Raw genomic sequence first — 16,964 nt, forward strand, 5'->3', positions numbered from 1 at the left:
TTGGGTGTTTGGTGACACAGGATGTTCACCTTTGGTTATATCTAGGTCACATTTAAGTCTCTCACAGTTTAATTGACTGTAGAATTAAAATGATTTGGTCATTTGATGGTAATTTAATTCATCCTTTATTTATGAGATAGTGTATTATCATAGTTTTTAATTACAAGTATTTTCCCATATCTTCTCTTTACAACTGTCAGGCCAAAATAATTTTCGCTGTCATTGACTTTAAGTTAAATAGGTCTGGAGTAGCAACAGGCTTCTATCCTTAGTGCCTTTCTTTATGACATTTGATTGTATATCACCTTCCAAACACAGGCAGTTTAAAGTGGTTTATAACAAATATATGCTTTAGCTACATTTAATTTAAAAAAAGTGAAATAAAATATAAATTCTCCCAAATAAATATTTGCTATATGACCAAAAGTATGTGGACAAGCCTGTCTTTGTATGGTCTGGGCAGTTTTTGTTTCAGTTACAGGAAATCAGTAACTGTTTCTTGTCTCAACATGGCAATGCCCCTATGCAGAAGGCAGCATTCATAAAAAAAAAAAAAAACATTTTTCCCCCATTTTGGTGTGAAGGAACAGGTCTGCACAGAATCCTGACCTTGATTTCATCCAGCATCTTTGGGGTGAACAGGAATGCCAAACTGAAAGCCTTGCTGTCCAACATCGAGGTCTGACTTCACCCATGCTGGCAGAACAGGAGCAAACTCTTGCATGCTATGGATCTTAAGCGGTGGAGTTTATAGCTGCAGATTTCATGCCTCTGAAACATTAGTTACCACTGTGATCAAGTGGGAGTGAGCAGCATTTTGTGGAAACATAAACAGAAAAATAGTTTTGCACTTTGGGGGAGCTAATCTTTTACACTGGCAATACACCAATGGAATTCTTCACTCAACATGTGAGGATGTTGCCAGAGCAGAGGCAGGCCAGGTAATGGGGACACGCCTTTCCCTCTCATTGCCCTACATGCCACAGCAAGTATGACAAATCCATGGAGAGCTACTCGAAAGACAGAGAACATGAGCGAGTGGGTGGGGAAAATGTGGAGAGAAGAAAAGGGTAAAAAGAATTACAACTACATATAGTAGTAAAAGAACTACTGCAACAACTTCAGACTTCTTTTCCAGCTCCAGGTGTCTTCTTTTGGTGAGTCTGTCTCATTTTCTCATTCGTGAGTGTGTATCAGTTTCTGTCAGTAACAACACAGTGGTTAAAGCTGCCAACAAATCACTTCAATCATATGCCAATACTGTTGAAGGAGAGGCTCGGATCTGTTTGCTCTTGCAGGGTTTCCCGTTGTGTTTTCATGGGTCTTGTGACTTTACTGTCAGGTTTATTTGGTAGTTGTGATTTGTTCAAATATAAACGCTTCACTTTATACAACTATATCTGTAGCCGAGCTCTTACTTTATTCTGTTTTATCTCTACGTGCAAGGTTTTACTCTGTAGGTGGAACAGGTGTGTTTTAGTAGGTATGTGCATGAGTCACACAAGACACACAATACACCTTTTAAGTCAGCCAGGTTTTATAGTCCTAGACATTGTCATTTATTTTACAGAGGCCTGTGCTTGTACAAATTATAATAAAAGGCATTGAAAATGGGAGAAAGAGTGAAACTTTTGACGTGTTAAAACAAACACTGCCGACCACAAGAGTAACAGAAAGAGTCAATATAAGAATATCGCCCCTAAGTTGGTTATAGGTGGTATGTGGTGTCCTATTGCGAGGCTGTTGCACAATATGGCACAGTTTCACTGGCTTCTGAGGCTTTAATGCCACTGTGACTGCGGTTTTCTGTGAACATCGCCCATGTGGTTACATTTCTGTCTCTTTCTAATTTTGAAACCTTGAAAAAGCCTTTTTTTTTCTACCACAATTAATTTTGAAACCCATTAGCAAATCTGCAGTACACCGTGTACTTTAAAACTAGGCCAAGGGAACAAAAAGAGAACACCTTTTATATAAGCTGCATAAATTTAAACTTGCGTTTCAACTTTTTATTGCACATCTGTGCATCATCTTGCAATGCTTTTTTTGCAGTCATTTTCCATTATGAAATAATGTAAGCAGTTTCTTTTTACAGTATGTTTGTCGACATTTATAATTTAAAATATGCTCTTTTCATAAAGTGAATTAACTGGTTTTGTAATCTGTTATTCTGGGTTTTAAAAACAGTCAGAAACCTGAATTGTTCAGTTTAAAAACATAAAAACAAGCAAACAAGAAGAAATAAAATAGAATATTTACTTGTCAAATGCCTAAATGAATTAATAGACAAATTACCTTAATATTTTTCCTAAAATGTGAGTACTCTAAAGGAAAGAAAGAAAGAGACATTTTCTGAAGCCCCAGTCCCTTACATGTGCCACCGCATACATGCGTCTAGCTTCCTCTTTGATATACAACAATATGTGCCGCAGTAGTATGTGTAGTACCTATATCTTATAGGAGCAGTACTAGAAGTAAATACCTTCAAAATAACAAATGAGACAATGCTGCTTTTGAATCTGTAAAATCACATGGTGTGCTCTGCTTTACTATAGCTTACACCACATGGATTTACCCTCTAATAATCCATTATTACTTGACAACCTGTAAAAAATAAGAACATGTTTGGTGAGCAGATGTGGGTGTGAATATCTGGTTATGCACAAGAGCACCTACACTGCATAGTTGGGTGTCAGCAGTGTCAAGGGCGTGCTCTTGTTAAGAAATGTGGAGCTAGTGATGACATGTTACCTTTTAAACAAATTTTTCCAGCAACAGGAAATGTCTGTAGCACCTCTACAGTACAGACAGGTGACAAATGAAAGGAAAAGCCAGCATAAAGTGTCTTAGTGACATGCTGGGCCACCAGAACAGCTTCAGTGCACCTTGACGTTGATTCCCCAAGTCTCTGAACTCTGCTGGAGGGATGAACCATTCCTCCAACAGATACTCTGTCAGTCCAAAATCTCCCTTGGATGTTCAACTGGGTTGACATCTGGTGATTTATATATTTTTTCTCGACTGTATTTCTAAATATATTTCATATTTTTCCTTGACATATGTAAAACTCTCTATATTGCTTTTTTATTTAGATGGCCCTGCAAATAAAGTCACCTCATCAGCTCTAAAACAATAGAGCAACGTAATGACTATTGCTCAGGTCTTACTGTTCATGAATTAAAAATCCTCGCTAAAACCTGTTAAACTCACACACTTTCCTGCAGAAATGCATTCTTGCATTGTCAAACCGAGGTCTCTGCCAGATGACACATGGAGTCGGATTCAGAGACGAGGCCTCTAATTAGTTAGAAAATATCCAGACGTATCTGCTGGAGTCAGTGTGTAATGCAGTAGGATGGTGACAGCAGAGAAATGCTTACATATTGTAGTTAGTTCTTGGGGAAACTGCTATGGAAACATTTTTTCATAGTAATTTCAGAACTCACACATTTAAGGTTTGATTTGTTAGCATTTGTATGTATTGTTAACAGTGATGTGAAAATTCATGTTCTCTAATTTCGCTGTGTTTTAAGTATTTCCTATCCTCTTAAAAGATGCAAATGCTTACTCAACGGTTTGATGAAAATTATTCATCCATATTCTTATAGCTTGTGGACTGCTTCCTGTTTGGTGCTTTTATTTTGGTTAGTTTCCTGTCCTATATCACCTCACTTTCTCCAGCTTTACTCCAGTCACAATCACCATTCAGTGTTTCCACCTGCTGCCCTGACCATTCTATTAATCTTTAGTTCTGTCCTGTCAGGTAGATCACCCAGAACTTTAGTTTCTTTTTGAATAAAGACTGATAAACTATTAGAACCAGAGTTTGTGTCTGTACTTTGGGTCCTTCCTTTGCTTTAAACCCAACATATTCTCCCTTTGGCAGGTAACAAAAATGGCCCTGGGTGGCAGCGTCCCTTCCCTAGACAACTCCACATCTTTCAAAAACGAGACCATTGTTGATAACCCAACTGCCACCGCTATGGGCGCCCTCATCATGACCCTCGCCTTTCTTTTGGGCCTTCCTGGAAATGCTTTCGTCATCTGGAGCATCCTGACACGTGCCCGAAAACAGACTGTCACCACCCTCCTCATCCTCAACCTAGCCATCGCTGATGGCTTTCTAATGGCTCTCACCCCATTCTTCATCATCTACTTGGTTTTGAAGAAGTGGGTGTTTGGGAGGGAGATGTGTAAGATCCTGTTCTACCTGTGCCTGGTCAACATGTACGCCTCCCTCCAGCTCATCATGGTCATGAGCATCTACAGGCTGGTGGCAGTGCTGTTTCCACAGCGCATCAGCGCCATCACCAGGCAGAGAACTGTAATGCGGTTGCTGGTGGTGGTGTGGGTGCTGGTGATGGTCGCTTCTGTTCCTGCAATTATCTTCAGGGATGTGAGGAATAACGTGTGCAGTTCATTCCATGATAAAAACAGTCATGTGAGTCATTTACAGCAGAAGATTTCCATGCCACTGACATCTCTGGGTTTTGAAAAACTTACCTCCGAATATTGTTATATTTTCTCTAATTTCATCATATATCCTCTACACAGGTGGTCCTCCAGTACACACCAGAGCTTGTGCTTGGTTTTCTACTTCCCTATGGGGTCATTTTAGTCAGCTACATCTGCATCTTACGCCGGATCCGACAAACCAAGTTCCGCCGTCGAATTCGTAGCGAGAAGCTCATCCTGGCCATTGTGTTGACTTTCTGCTTCTTCTGGTTGCCATACCACATTGTCAACATAGTGCAAGTACGTCACACATCCTGCTTTCACAGAAAACACAAGTGTCATGAGTGTGAGTAAAACATGCTGATCGTTTTTACTGATGTGATTTTCTGTCCCCCTCAGATTTCATGGGCTTCAAGTCCAGAGGGTCCAGTGAAAGGAATGTAAGTGACAGCATTGTGAATGCAATCTTATCTTTGTGGCTAGGAGTACATTTCAAACACTAATTAATCATTAGTGTTATCTACAGTACCTTTACATAGTACATATTGAGGCAGGAGTGAGTTAGGTGCAATTGTCTTAGGGTCAAATTGGACCATTTAATGCACCAATTATTGACTAACAGTCTGCTTTGGCTTTCTTTCTGAGAGTTAGATGGGAAGATGGGTTTGGAGCAGTATACATCTTGTTAACTGGTAGTGGGTGCCTTTTAATCTTTAAATATAGCAGAGCCAGGTTAGCTATGGATGGATCATGAGACAATGGGCCCCCTCCTACACTTCTAGCAGCAAGACTCTCAGACTGAGCAACCAGATGAGTAGTAGTTGGCATCATTTTCTAGTTGTTTTGTGTCCCTTTGTAGTTTTACCTTTATGTGTGGCCATTTTATATAGATTTCTGCTCATTTTGCACCTATTTCTACTTGTTTTGGCTTCTATCAAATTATATTACTGTCCCTGGTAGTCCCGTTGAATAATTCAACCATGAGGTTAGCCGTTTCCACTTCCTGTCGGTCTTCATACTAAGATACTCCAAGTCCTTCCTGGCTCTAGCTCCATACACAAGTGGTTTAAGTTAAAGTAATACATTTATTGTTGGCTGTTTTAATGTGCAGAATAGTTTGGTAAAAATGACAAGTTCTTTTGTTTTACTCTAATAAAATGGTATGCTTCTCTCTCCACCCGTCAGACTAGGCAAAATATGGCAGAGGAGCCGTGCTGTCACCTCTTCCATAGCCTTCATCAGCAGCTGTGCCAACCCGGTGCTTTACTTCTTTGCAGCAAAGTCCTATATTCGGCGTGAAGGGCTGGCGTTCATGGCTCGCTTGTTTGAGCACACTGGTTTGGACTCAGCCACTAGGAAGAGCCGTCAGAACAGCCGGCAGAACAGCCAGAACAGCCGCGAAAAAGACAAAGATGCTGAGGTTGTCATGTTAAAGGACAAAGAGCAGGACTCTGAAACCAACTCGAGCTCTAACATCAAAGAGGTGAAGAATGTTAAGTAGAGGATATGAGAGGCAGCAGACTTGATACTGGTGTTGTCATGCTGGAGGGGAAGTTAAAGCTCTTCTTCATCCAGTCACAAACTGAAACATTTTAACAAGACTTTTTGGTTTGTGTACAGCTGGTTCTTGCTGATCAAGAAAAAGATTCAGCTCTGTATAATGTGAATCTTTCTTCCTAATGAGACTGTCGCAAACTCTGACAGGGATGTGTCTTGGCACACTGCTCTGGGAACCGATGGCCTCCCAAAGGATTCCTTAAGTGACATTGTTGTTTTGGAGGTGGAGTTTAAATGAACACACTGATGTAATGTATTCTACTGTTTCCTAAGAAACAACTGTGGAGTATTATCCAAGATGTTCACACTGCTCACCACACCAAACCCCTGTCAATGCCCACGCCCCAAGCGGTGTCCTATGTTTACAGTATGTTTATTGTAAAGTCATTGTGCAAGATTTGTCTGTTTTCTTTATGCAACATTTTACTTGTACTGCCTGAAGCTCAGGTTAAGATGAACTGGAACATTGACTACTGAGAGCTGAGTCAAGCAAGGCTGAGAGTTCATGTTTGACAAAAGCACTTGAATTTGTTTTTGTGCATGCGCTTGTTGTATCCGGTACTTTTTACCATACGGACTCAGAGATGAGGCAGTCCAAGTAACTTCAAAACAGTGCTGATTTATTCCATGAACACAGGTAAAAATTAACATTACATGCTCAGGCATCTTGCACCTCCAACCTGCACGCAGGCAGATGAAAGATGAAAGACCCTGAACCAAACCAGGCCTATACATTTATCTCTTCGGTTGGGCTAGCCCCATACTACACAGAAACGCCAAACCATGACTTGTCCCTGGTGCCAGCTTTGCACTTGGCCATAGCAGTAGTCAAAACATGAAGTAAATCAATGTATGTGTGTCTGTTGATTAAGTGGTGTGTAGCTAAAAACATTCTCACACAACCTCTAGTAACATGTCATGACATTAAACATAAGAAAATATTATGGCTAAGGCTACAGTTATACACATCATAATAATAATATTACACATCCTGTGTGCTGACAGTCATCAACTCTTCTCTCTAGTTATCCTTGACCAGATGTACCCTGTAGAAACTCATAAGCATGACTAAGCATTTAACAGTCTAACTAGACATCCTATCTCCACTAAACATTTCTAATACATAAAGTATCTATCCAATATCTATCTGACTAAAAATACCTAACACGCTGCAGGATTTCACCCTTTTTTTTTTGTTTCACTTGTCATGTATAAAAGTATTTTTGGATTAGCAGAACAAAGTCTAATTCAGCAAACAAAAAGCATTGCAGGTGTTTATTTCAGCTGTGTTTCTGGCGAAAAAGAAACTCTTCTTTAGTTCTATGTTGGCCTCAACCAAATCATTTGCCTTTTAGCTTCTTAATGCTCCACCAGCTAACTTTATATGTGGGTAGTTTGGTGCTGAGCAGGATACAGCAGGTTTGTCAGAGCGCTGCCTCATGTGGCTGCAATTGAGATTCATGAAGATGATTAAAAACAATGAAATCATGGTCATAAAGTCAAATCAGGCACAGAACTGGAGGCTCATTCTGTTTGTCACCATGAGTTACCCTTTTTCACATTACACATACTTATTTGATCTGTTAATATGAAAATAATGCTTAGTGCAGCTTTACAGCCTAACCTGATTGTTTTAATACTTCACTCTGAGCACCCACTCAAAACAATGAAGTAGAGGGAAAAACAAAACGAAGTAAAGCATCTTTTCCTGAGACACAACTTTGCTATGCCCTGTTCCTCAAGATCAACTTGCAACAGACAGAGGTTATGTGGAAAGAGGAGTAATCTGTAAATGTGTGGGAGTGTCTGGTGCAAAAGGGCAGGGAATGTACACCATAGAGGTATGACTGAAAGGTCATGTATCAACAAGATTCTGCATTTTTACGGGAACATCCCCCCACCCAGTGTTCATTCATGCTCTTCCTTAAAATGATGCCATCAGTTTCACAGTGTTTTATGACTCCATTATATCTGCTCTTTTCTCTTTCACACTAAGCTGGCTGATTTTAAATTTCTCTTATACCCACAAAACAGCATTAGGCTAATGTTCATATTCATATATTCAAATATATTCATATTTCATGTTTTCTGGAAGACTTCACAGGAAATTATGTTCTACAAAAGACCACAGATGCCCTCTCAATTTTTTCTGTAAAGTTGACACAAACACCTGTATCCCCTTGTACCTGCATTTGGCAATACTGGAATACAATAGAATTAAATGTGTAGGAGGAACAATAGCTATAATGAGCTCAAACTGCCTTCCTGTGGTCACTGGGTTTCCCCTCACATGGCCTCCCTTACTCAATATATATATATTTTTTTTTTTGCTTTTTTCTTCTGGTGCAGTCTTCAAGTAAAAAGGGAAGGAGTTGGCACTAGATTCGACATGGTGTTAGATTGATAACCATCTAGTAGTTTGGTTTTAAAAAGACATCTTCATTTGAAGGTCAGTATGTATTGTAAGATTTCTAAAATTACTTATATTTTCAAATTGCAAACTTTTGTTGTTGCTGTTTGACTCAAAGACCTTAAGATTTTTAAGAGAGAGGAAGAACTCATATCAGCACTAGTTTCCCTGGTGTATAAAAAATGTGGCAAATATGAAAGATATCTAAATAGCTCTAACATTTTTCTGGTGCTTTATAACCGATATCGGTCAAATGGATTTTATTTTATATCGCTCATGCAGCATGGCATTTGCTCTTGTGGAGTACTTTGCATGATTCACCTCACTGAGGGGAATCACGGTGTAGCAGTGAATGAAGAGCACAGCCAAAGTTAGCTAAAGATCTCATTTTTACACAGAGTAAACTGTTTGAATCTTAATGTATAATTTATTATTTCATAGAACTAGAGGTTTAATTTACTTTTTGCACGTGTTTCAAATGTGCCACCCCTCTGAGTCTGTGCCCCCGCCTGGCCACCCGTTCCAAAATGTTCTCCATCTGCCCCGTTCTAATTTTCAAGATTTACTGAACATATTGTATATTGTATTGTGCTATTTTTGGTGGGCAACTATCTTTATGGTATAAAAATGAAGAGTAAAGCCACATTTGATTTTGTTAGATCGGCTCGAACACAGGGGTGAGAGAGTCACAAAAATATGACGGACCCAGGAGGCTGACTTCAGTGCAAGCAGTGCCAAGTTTAATTACAGTGAAATATAACAAGGAAATGAATAGTAAGGTAGAAGTGGGACCGGGTGTCGAGCTGCAGAAGTGAATACAGTCAGTGGCTGAATGATGAGGAGAAGACCGGGCTGCGGACGCTGGCACTCACTCCTGGACTGGTCGTGGTGGAAAGTACTGAGGAAGAACAGAGTTTGTACATATAGTTAGTAGGAGACTGTGCATCGACCTGCGTGGTGGAGAAGGAGCCGAGTAGAGGAGGTCTGTGGTCCGGAGAAGCGACAGAGGCGAGGAGGAATGAAACAATGGAGCTAAAGACTGGAACAGAGCTAGGGCGACAAAACGTGAAGATACTATACAGTAAAAGAGAACGGGGAAACAAACGGGCCTGATAACGCTAGAAAGAACTGGCAGGGGAGACATCTCAGCCCATATTTACACCCCCAAACACCAATCTCTAGATAAAAAAAAAATAAACTGCATCTGAATATTTGTTCAAACAAATGGCAAAAATAAAAAAAGAACAAATAACCACAAAATAATTTTATTTATTATATAAAATTTGTATTTTGTGGCATTCATGTGGACAGCAAAGTAAGAATTTCATTGTACAGGGAAACACGTTTCCTAACTGTGCATATGACAAAATAAACACTGAACTTTGAAATGCCGGCATCTAAACACAATCAGCCACATTAAAAGGAAGTCAAAATGCCAAAGGTACAAGCTGTGCATAAATCTTGTGCAATAAGGGTTACACGTTATCTCATGGGAGAACACACGTTATCTCATGGGAGAACACTACTTGTGTGACTACTACAGGAAACCTGCTGACGACCATGTTCCTATGATCTCTGCTGTGTAGATATGCAGTAATACATAATGCAGATATACTGCGCAATGTCTCACAGCAGTGACACACATTCACATACCACAAACATAACACAACATATCCTGTTTCCTGCTTGTTTTTTCTTTGAAAGGTTGTGTGAGTCTCAGTACTTGAAACCCAACTCAGATTCTTCCCTGATGGCGTCCAGTATCAGCAACTCCACCTCCCAGCAGGCCTCCGTGGCCTCCTTTTCTCTGCCCATGACTGTGTCAGACCAGGTCAGTATTGCCATCCTGACCTTAGCCTTTGTGCTGGGCTTCCCCGGGAACCTGTTTGTGGTGTGGTCAGTGTTTTGCCGGGTGAAGAAGCGTTCGGTGACCTGTCTGTTGGTGTTGAACCTGGCAGTGGCGGATACTTTCGTGCTGCTCAGCGCCCCTTTTTTCCTGCGTTTCCTGGCTGGACACCAGGGCTGGGAGTTTGGCTCAGCAGCATGTAAGCTGGTGCATTACCTTTGCAGCGTGAACATGTACGTGTCCATCTATCTCATCTGCCTGATGAGCTTTGACCGCTGCCTGGCCACCACAAGGCCTTTCCTGTCCCAGAGAATGAGGACCAAGCACTCCCTGCTGGGTTTCCTGCTGGGTGTCTGGGTGATGGCATTCATCCTGTCACTGCCAATGCCTTTCTATCGCAGGTAAGACTTAAATTTCCTGTATACCTTTCAACCTATTATGTTTCTAATTAAAAAAAAAAGCTTAGTTTTTATGGCTGCTGCAAGACAAGTTTTGATATTTAAGTTAAGCACACATTTCATGCACATCAAATTTAAAATGCTGCTTCATCACCCTTTTCACCAGCTTGTTTTCTACTGTAAATATTAGCAAGTCATTTACTAGCAATGTGGGATAACAGGTTCCAGCAGAATGTCCAATTCTGGCCGTTGTGCACCTACCCATTTCCGTTATATAAGTAAAACCTGATGGAGAAAATTGTGAAATAGCTCAGTGTATGTGGTGATGAAACTTCCTGGTCAGACCCTGTCAAGTGTGTCCTGCTGTCATGTTGAATGAGGAACTTTGAGGACAGCTAGCACCAAAAGACACTTACAATACAAAGCTATTCATGTGTCACCCACTAAATCTTAATTGGCTTTTTGATCTTTTAATTTAATAGTTTTTCACTAATTAGCTTCCTTATAAACCTGACCTGACACCATCTTTGGATGTGTCTGTGTTGATTGTATCAATATATCATCATCATCAACATCAACTTTATTATGGACACAATGAATGAGGGTCCATAAAATTAAAAAAAGAAAAAAAATATACAGTAAATGCAAAATAATATAAAATGAATACACTAACCCCACCACCACCACTATCCCACACCCCTACACATACATCTAAATGTCTAAGAATCCAGCTGAGCAGGTGATGCACCAACCTACTGTCACATTTACTTTCATTTTGTGATTTCTGTCCCCCTCTGCTTCTCTGACAGTAATCTGAAGATCCCACAATACAACAATACCTTTGTTTGCATTCCATACCACTGGAAAAGTGTGGGCCACCGGGTCTTCCAGTACCTGTTTGAGACCATCATGGGCTGCCTGGTGCCCTTCTCTGTCATCAACATCTGCTACTCCTCTGTCATTTGCCGCCTGCAAAGCGCTAAGTTCCAGCGCAGAGAACAAGGAACCCGCCTGATCCTGATGATCATCTGTGCCTTTGCAGTATTCTGGCTGCCCTATCACATTGTCAACATCATAGAGGTGATTGAATTTTTTGTTTAAAAAGAGTTTAACCAAACATACATTGAATAGAAACTGATTACTAATTACTACCTGATTATTAATTTGCAAATATGGAGATGCGGCAGCATGGTGACGCAGTGGTTAGTTCTGTCACCTCACAGCAAGAAGGTTCTGGGTTTGACCCTCAGATGACCCAGTGCCTTTCTGTGTGGGGTTTGGATGTTCTCCCTGTCCCTGGGTGGGTTCTCTCCAGGTGCTCCAGCTTCCTTTCCACAGTCCAAAGACATGCAGCTTAGGTTGATTGGTGACTCTAAATTGCCCATAGGAATGAATGTGGTTGTCTGTCTCTAGGAAGACCACTGAACTGCAGAGATGCTTTGATTTCAAGCATGTATCTATAAGATACAGGTGTTTTGCCACTCATTTGAAGGCTGGTTTCTGATTTGCATTTTAAAATTCCATGTTGTTTTGATAAGTCCAGCATAGTATACATTTCCACGGCTCTACTTCTACTGGAGAATTTGTTTACCTTGTCCTTCCTTCCTCTAACCTCCCTCTTCTTCTCTCCCTCCTCCAGGTGGCCGGTCTGTTACAGGACAATATATCAGTGGTCAGCGCTGCTCAGACAGCTCGTCGAATTGTCACGCCCTTCGCCTACTTCAGCAGTGCTGTCAATCCCATTCTCTACGTGTTTGCTGGCAGCTCCCACATCCGTCAGGCCGGCCTTGGCTTCATGGCCAAGCTGTTTGAAGCCACCAACTCGGAGAGCAGGAGCACATCTACCTTCAGCCACAGTGGCCGCAGCAGCTCCACACCGGATGAGAGCTCTGTCCTGCACACGCTGTCAGTCAAAATGGGGAGGTCTGTCAAAGGCAAGAACAAGGAGAGGAGCAGGAGTGTGGCGGGCAAAGAGGTCGAGAGTCTGCACAGTGTCGAGCAGCAACAGTAGCATTTAAGTCATTTCTTTAGTCTACCTTTCTAAACTGCTTACTTAGACACAGACTGTGTTGATCCATGATTTTGTCATTTGGAGCTTTTACATCTATGGGCCTTACACACTGAACTGAAAATGGTTTCCTGTACAACATTAGGAGAAGGAATGGTAAATCATGAAGCTACATTAACAAGATAACAAGACAAGAAGATAATTAATGAATCATTATTAATTGTTTGTAATTTAATATGATTTCAGCTCATATATTTTTACAAGCCTAAAAATATTTGTATAGCAGTGACTTTACAAAGTGTATGTTATAATTTTATCATGTATTTTAAGCATTATGGGCCCACGGTGGTTTCAATGTATAAACTAATTATTTACATCTGTTTGCACTCTTTGTCTCTGGCCTAAAATTATTTTTGTCAGGAACTTTTTAAAATAATGCCTATGGTTATTTTCTTGTGGATAACTACTAGTTTATTTTGGCTGTTCTGTATTTGTCATAGGAGGCCCACACAAGTACTATACTTCGAGTGCTAGGCTGTCTTGCAAAATTAACTGTCTTTTGCACAGATGTATGAAAAGACCCAGTTACTCATGCAGTACTCACAAGCATGAACAGGACATTGCATAAGAAAGATTTCACCAAAGCATCCATCCTTTCACTGTTTCATAACACTTGACTGAAATCTCCAGAATATAAAAATCCATGTTATTGTTAATCTTTTTGCAGATCAATGCAACTTTCCTCACACAAACCGATAAGTGACAGAGGATGGACAGTGTGAGCTCTTGGCAGGATAGTGTCCTGTAGACACAACTGTACAGCTTGATGACAAAATGCCTGTCAAAGATGACACTTCTCCATCATTCATGTCTTTTTTTCTTGTCATGTGTGGCAAGCTGATTTTTTCCCCCTTCCTTCCTGACTCTTTTGACTGTTGTTGCCACTGGTTTCCGTTATTTTTTAGAGAACCATAGGTGTTAGATTTGACTTGTGTGTTACAACTTGTTTTGCTTGAATTAAAAATTTTAATGCTCATGAGTCATGTTAGTAGGAAGTGGAAGGCAACAAGCTGCCCGATCTGTGTATGGGTAAGGCATAGCACCCAGGTTTTCCCAGCACCCCTCCTTGGGATCATAGCAATGCACCCACTTGGTATCCCTTGCTGTGTTTGCTGAAGACCCTCCTACCACATATAGCCGTCCATCAAGTACAGTTGCCCCTGGTGACAAATGTGGTCGTGGCAGGGTGGACCAGGAGTCATGTGTGGGGTCATACAGCTCACAGAGTAGTTGGTCTCCAAAGCCCATCCAGAGTGGCTGCACGCCTCTAGCTACCACCAACCCCTTACCCAGAGCTAACATGATATGACCCACACGTCCTGCTCCCGCAGTCATAGGCGCACTGAGAGAGGTGCCACTGGAAGTATGGTAGTGCCACATAGAGGAAAGGCAGCACTGATGGGGGTCACAGCCTCCAGAGATGTAGATCTGCCCGCCCAGTACAACTGCAGCATGGCTGCACACAGCTGTGTTCAAGGGGTGAGCCTGCCTAATGGGGACGACACCCAGGAACACAAGCAGGGGATGTATCAAAGAAAACTCACTGTGAACTTTTATCAACCTCTAAACTTCTCCTAAATCTTTCTTCTACATTGTTTAAAAAAAAAAATCTTCTGAGATCCTAAGATGTTATGCTTTATGATAGTATCTTTACAGTATATCCCACATAATTTAACACATTTACATGAATTCAGGATAAAATAATCATGTTAGGAAACTTGAGGATTGTGTCAGTATAATCCACTAGAGGGACATGCAATTTTCCCTTTGATATACAATCAATATATACCATAAACAGTTAATAAAGGAATGTCATTAAACTGCAGCATATAATTATAGTGTCATAAATTTTAATATTTGTTTATGCATGATCATAGTAAATGTTGTTGGTATACATTACAGGGGTTATGAAAAATATTTGTAATTGTACACCTGATACAACAAGGCTACTTTTAGTAAATTTTATGTTGATGAAAACTAGTGCTGACTACTTGTTAAATCCAAGTAAAGTCCAAGTTTGCCAAAAGTGTATGAAAGTTCTAAAATATAGCTCAGACATGCCTGCCTCTTCAGGATGTGTTAATATATATCAGAGAGCTCCATTCACCAGTGGTCTGTGGCAGTAACAAACAAATTAATATTACTGTGAACAAATGTGATTTACAATGTGCTGGTGTTGTTTTTTTTTTACTATCTCAGGGAAATGTTGGACTTCAGCTTTGCTCTTAAATCCATTTGCCCCATTTGAACCGGAAACAGTGATACACCCTAATCCTGGAATCGCCATGTTAGCTGACGTCACTGTGAAAAGGGCCCATCCTACAAGTATGGGTGAGTCAAACCTGTTTCTTCAAGGTTAAGTAAACATAACACATATAAACAGGAATGGCCACATTTTTAGGGACAGCAAGTGTGTAATTGCCATGTGGAACAGGGAGACAATAAAAACAAAATAGGCATTTGTCCTCGTATTTGTAATGGGTAGTCAAGAAATGCCCCCGAAAGCTAAAAGAAATCTGCAAAATGTATACACATCAACCAGCCAATAAGAACATAACAGGGTAACACCTGTCAGTGTGGCTCCAGAGCTCAGTCTTGTCTTTTGAAAAGTGGATCTTTTTTTGATTTGTCAGTAATGTATGTTACTGTGAACCGACCAGGTTATCATTGTTTAGTTAATCCAGTCTCAGCACAAAGTATCAACTCGCAGGAACCTTGGAGTCATCTTTGATCAGGATATGTCCTTTAAATCACACATACAGTAAATCAAGTCTCTAGAACTGCCTTCTTTGACCTGCGCAATATTGCAAAAATCAGGAGCATCCTGTCTCAAAGTGATGCTGAAAAACTGGTCCATGCATTTGTTACTTCCAGGCTGGACTACTGTAACTCTTTACTATCAGGATGTCCCAATAATTCCCTAAAAAGCCTCCAGTTAATCCAAAATGCTGCAGCCAGAGGACTGACAGGAACGAGCAAGAGAGATCATATCTCTCCCATATTAGCTTCTCTCCACTGGCTCCCTGTAAAAGTCAGAATAGAATTTAAAATCCTTCTCCTAACATACAAAGCCCTTAATAACAAGGCTCCATTGTATCATAAAGACCTCGTAGAGCCTTATCATCCTAACAGAGCACTTCACTCTCAGAGTGCAGGTTTACTTGTGGTTCCTAGAGTCCACAGAAGCAGAATGGGAGGCAGAGCCTTTAGCTATCAAGCTCCTCTCCTATGGAACCAACTCCCAGTCTCAATTCGGGAGGTGGACACCCTCTCTACCTTTAAGATTAGACTTAAGACGTTCCTTTTTGATAAAGCTTATAGTTAGGGCTGGATCAGGTGACCCTGAGCCTTCCCTTAGTTATGCTGCTATAGGCCTAGGCTGCTGGGGGCCCCATGATGCTCTGAGTTTCTCTCCCCTCCCATACAAACTAATGCTACTCAATGACAAAAATGCCTATCATTTCATAATGTCGTGGCTAGAGTGTGATGCCGACTAAATTAATTCAGACAAACCATCCCAATTTAAAGGATCATTTAATATTACAATTATTCTGAATAGAGTAGTATTTAAACAGATAATCTTGTAGTTAGGGAAACAGAGAACAGGGACTCTCCTCCTGCAATGTGATAGATAAAGCATTAAATAAGAAGATTGTCAAACGCGTCAGTCCAGTCAGTTTTTGTTGGTCACGAGTCAGTCTTTCTGTCAACCCACAGTCAGTTGTCCCCCAAAAAGCACATGGTTTACTGTCCCAGTAGCATTCTCTCTCTCTCTTTCGCTCTCTTACCCAGCTCTCCGTCAGCTCTCCCTTACACAACTAGTGCACATAATATCTATATGAAGTACATACTGTTACCTTGTTTATTTTTAGCCACTACAATAACAAATATACTAGTGTATACATGTAAACAATTGTTGCTTGTGTTTATGTGAAAATGTTAGTTTTTGAACATGCAACAAAATGTTGGGTAATTCATATGTCATGGAGAAAATATTAGGCAGGTTTTCAACAAAACATCCATTGTTGATAACTGATTAAACAAGTGAGTCACTGCTCAAAAACAGTTTTTGCAACCATTGTAATGACTTTCTCCTCTTAGCTGCATAACCAACAGCTGATATAGAAACATGTTGATGAAGTGTTCTGGGAAAGGGCCTCTGAGAAATGTGTATTGTTAACTGAGATGGAAGTGCAAATATTTTTATGTTGCGCTAAATTAAACAGTATA

At 40.5% G+C, this 16,964-nt stretch overlaps 2 protein-coding genes across 2 annotated transcripts; both read left to right on the plus strand.

Moving 5' to 3' along the window:
• Window positions 1–946: 946 nt before the first annotated feature.
• LOC109952886 (leukotriene B4 receptor 1-like) lies at window positions 947–5,984 on the plus strand. The gene is made up of 5 exons (XM_020588195.1): window positions 947–1,157; window positions 3,887–4,441; window positions 4,555–4,755; window positions 4,855–4,895; window positions 5,641–5,984. The coding sequence occupies exons 2-5, from the start codon at window positions 3,896–3,898 to the stop codon at window positions 5,954–5,956; spliced, it is 1,104 nt and encodes a 367-aa protein (XP_020443851.1). The 5' UTR covers window positions 947–1,157; window positions 3,887–3,895; the 3' UTR covers window positions 5,957–5,984.
• Window positions 5,985–8,368: 2,384 nt separating this feature from the next.
• Window positions 8,369–13,668, plus strand: ltb4r (leukotriene B4 receptor). The gene is made up of 4 exons (XM_020588194.1): window positions 8,369–8,461; window positions 10,127–10,669; window positions 11,476–11,746; window positions 12,306–13,668. The coding sequence occupies exons 2-4, from the start codon at window positions 10,173–10,175 to the stop codon at window positions 12,675–12,677; spliced, it is 1,140 nt and encodes a 379-aa protein (XP_020443850.1). The 5' UTR covers window positions 8,369–8,461; window positions 10,127–10,172; the 3' UTR covers window positions 12,678–13,668.
• Window positions 13,669–16,964: the final 3,296 nt, after the last annotated feature.

The sequence above is a fragment of the Monopterus albus genome, unplaced genomic scaffold, assembly GCF_001952655.1.
Source record: "Monopterus albus unplaced genomic scaffold, M_albus_1.0 scaffold510.1, whole genome shotgun sequence".
Taxonomy (NCBI): domain Eukaryota; kingdom Metazoa; phylum Chordata; class Actinopteri; order Synbranchiformes; family Synbranchidae; genus Monopterus; species Monopterus albus.

Bases quoted from the DNA above. Each gene is read 5' to 3' on its own strand.
- ltb4r (XM_020588194.1), top strand. From the start codon at position 10,173: ATGGCGTCCAGTATCAGCAACTCCACCTCCCAGCAGGCCTCCGTGGCC. The intron at 10,670-11,475 runs GTAAGACTTAAA...CTTCTCTGACAG, and splicing joins CCAATGCCTTTCTATCGCAG to TAATCTGAAGATCCCACAAT. The intron at 11,747-12,305 runs GTGATTGAATTT...TCCCTCCTCCAG, and splicing joins ACATTGTCAACATCATAGAG to GTGGCCGGTCTGTTACAGGA.
- LOC109952886 (XM_020588195.1), top strand. From the start codon at position 3,896: ATGGCCCTGGGTGGCAGCGTCCCTTCCCTAGACAACTCCACATCTTTC. The intron at 4,756-4,854 runs GTACGTCACACA...TGTCCCCCTCAG, and splicing joins ACATTGTCAACATAGTGCAA to ATTTCATGGGCTTCAAGTCC. The intron at 4,896-5,640 runs GTAAGTGACAGC...TCCACCCGTCAG, and splicing joins GAGGGTCCAGTGAAAGGAAT to ACTAGGCAAAATATGGCAGA.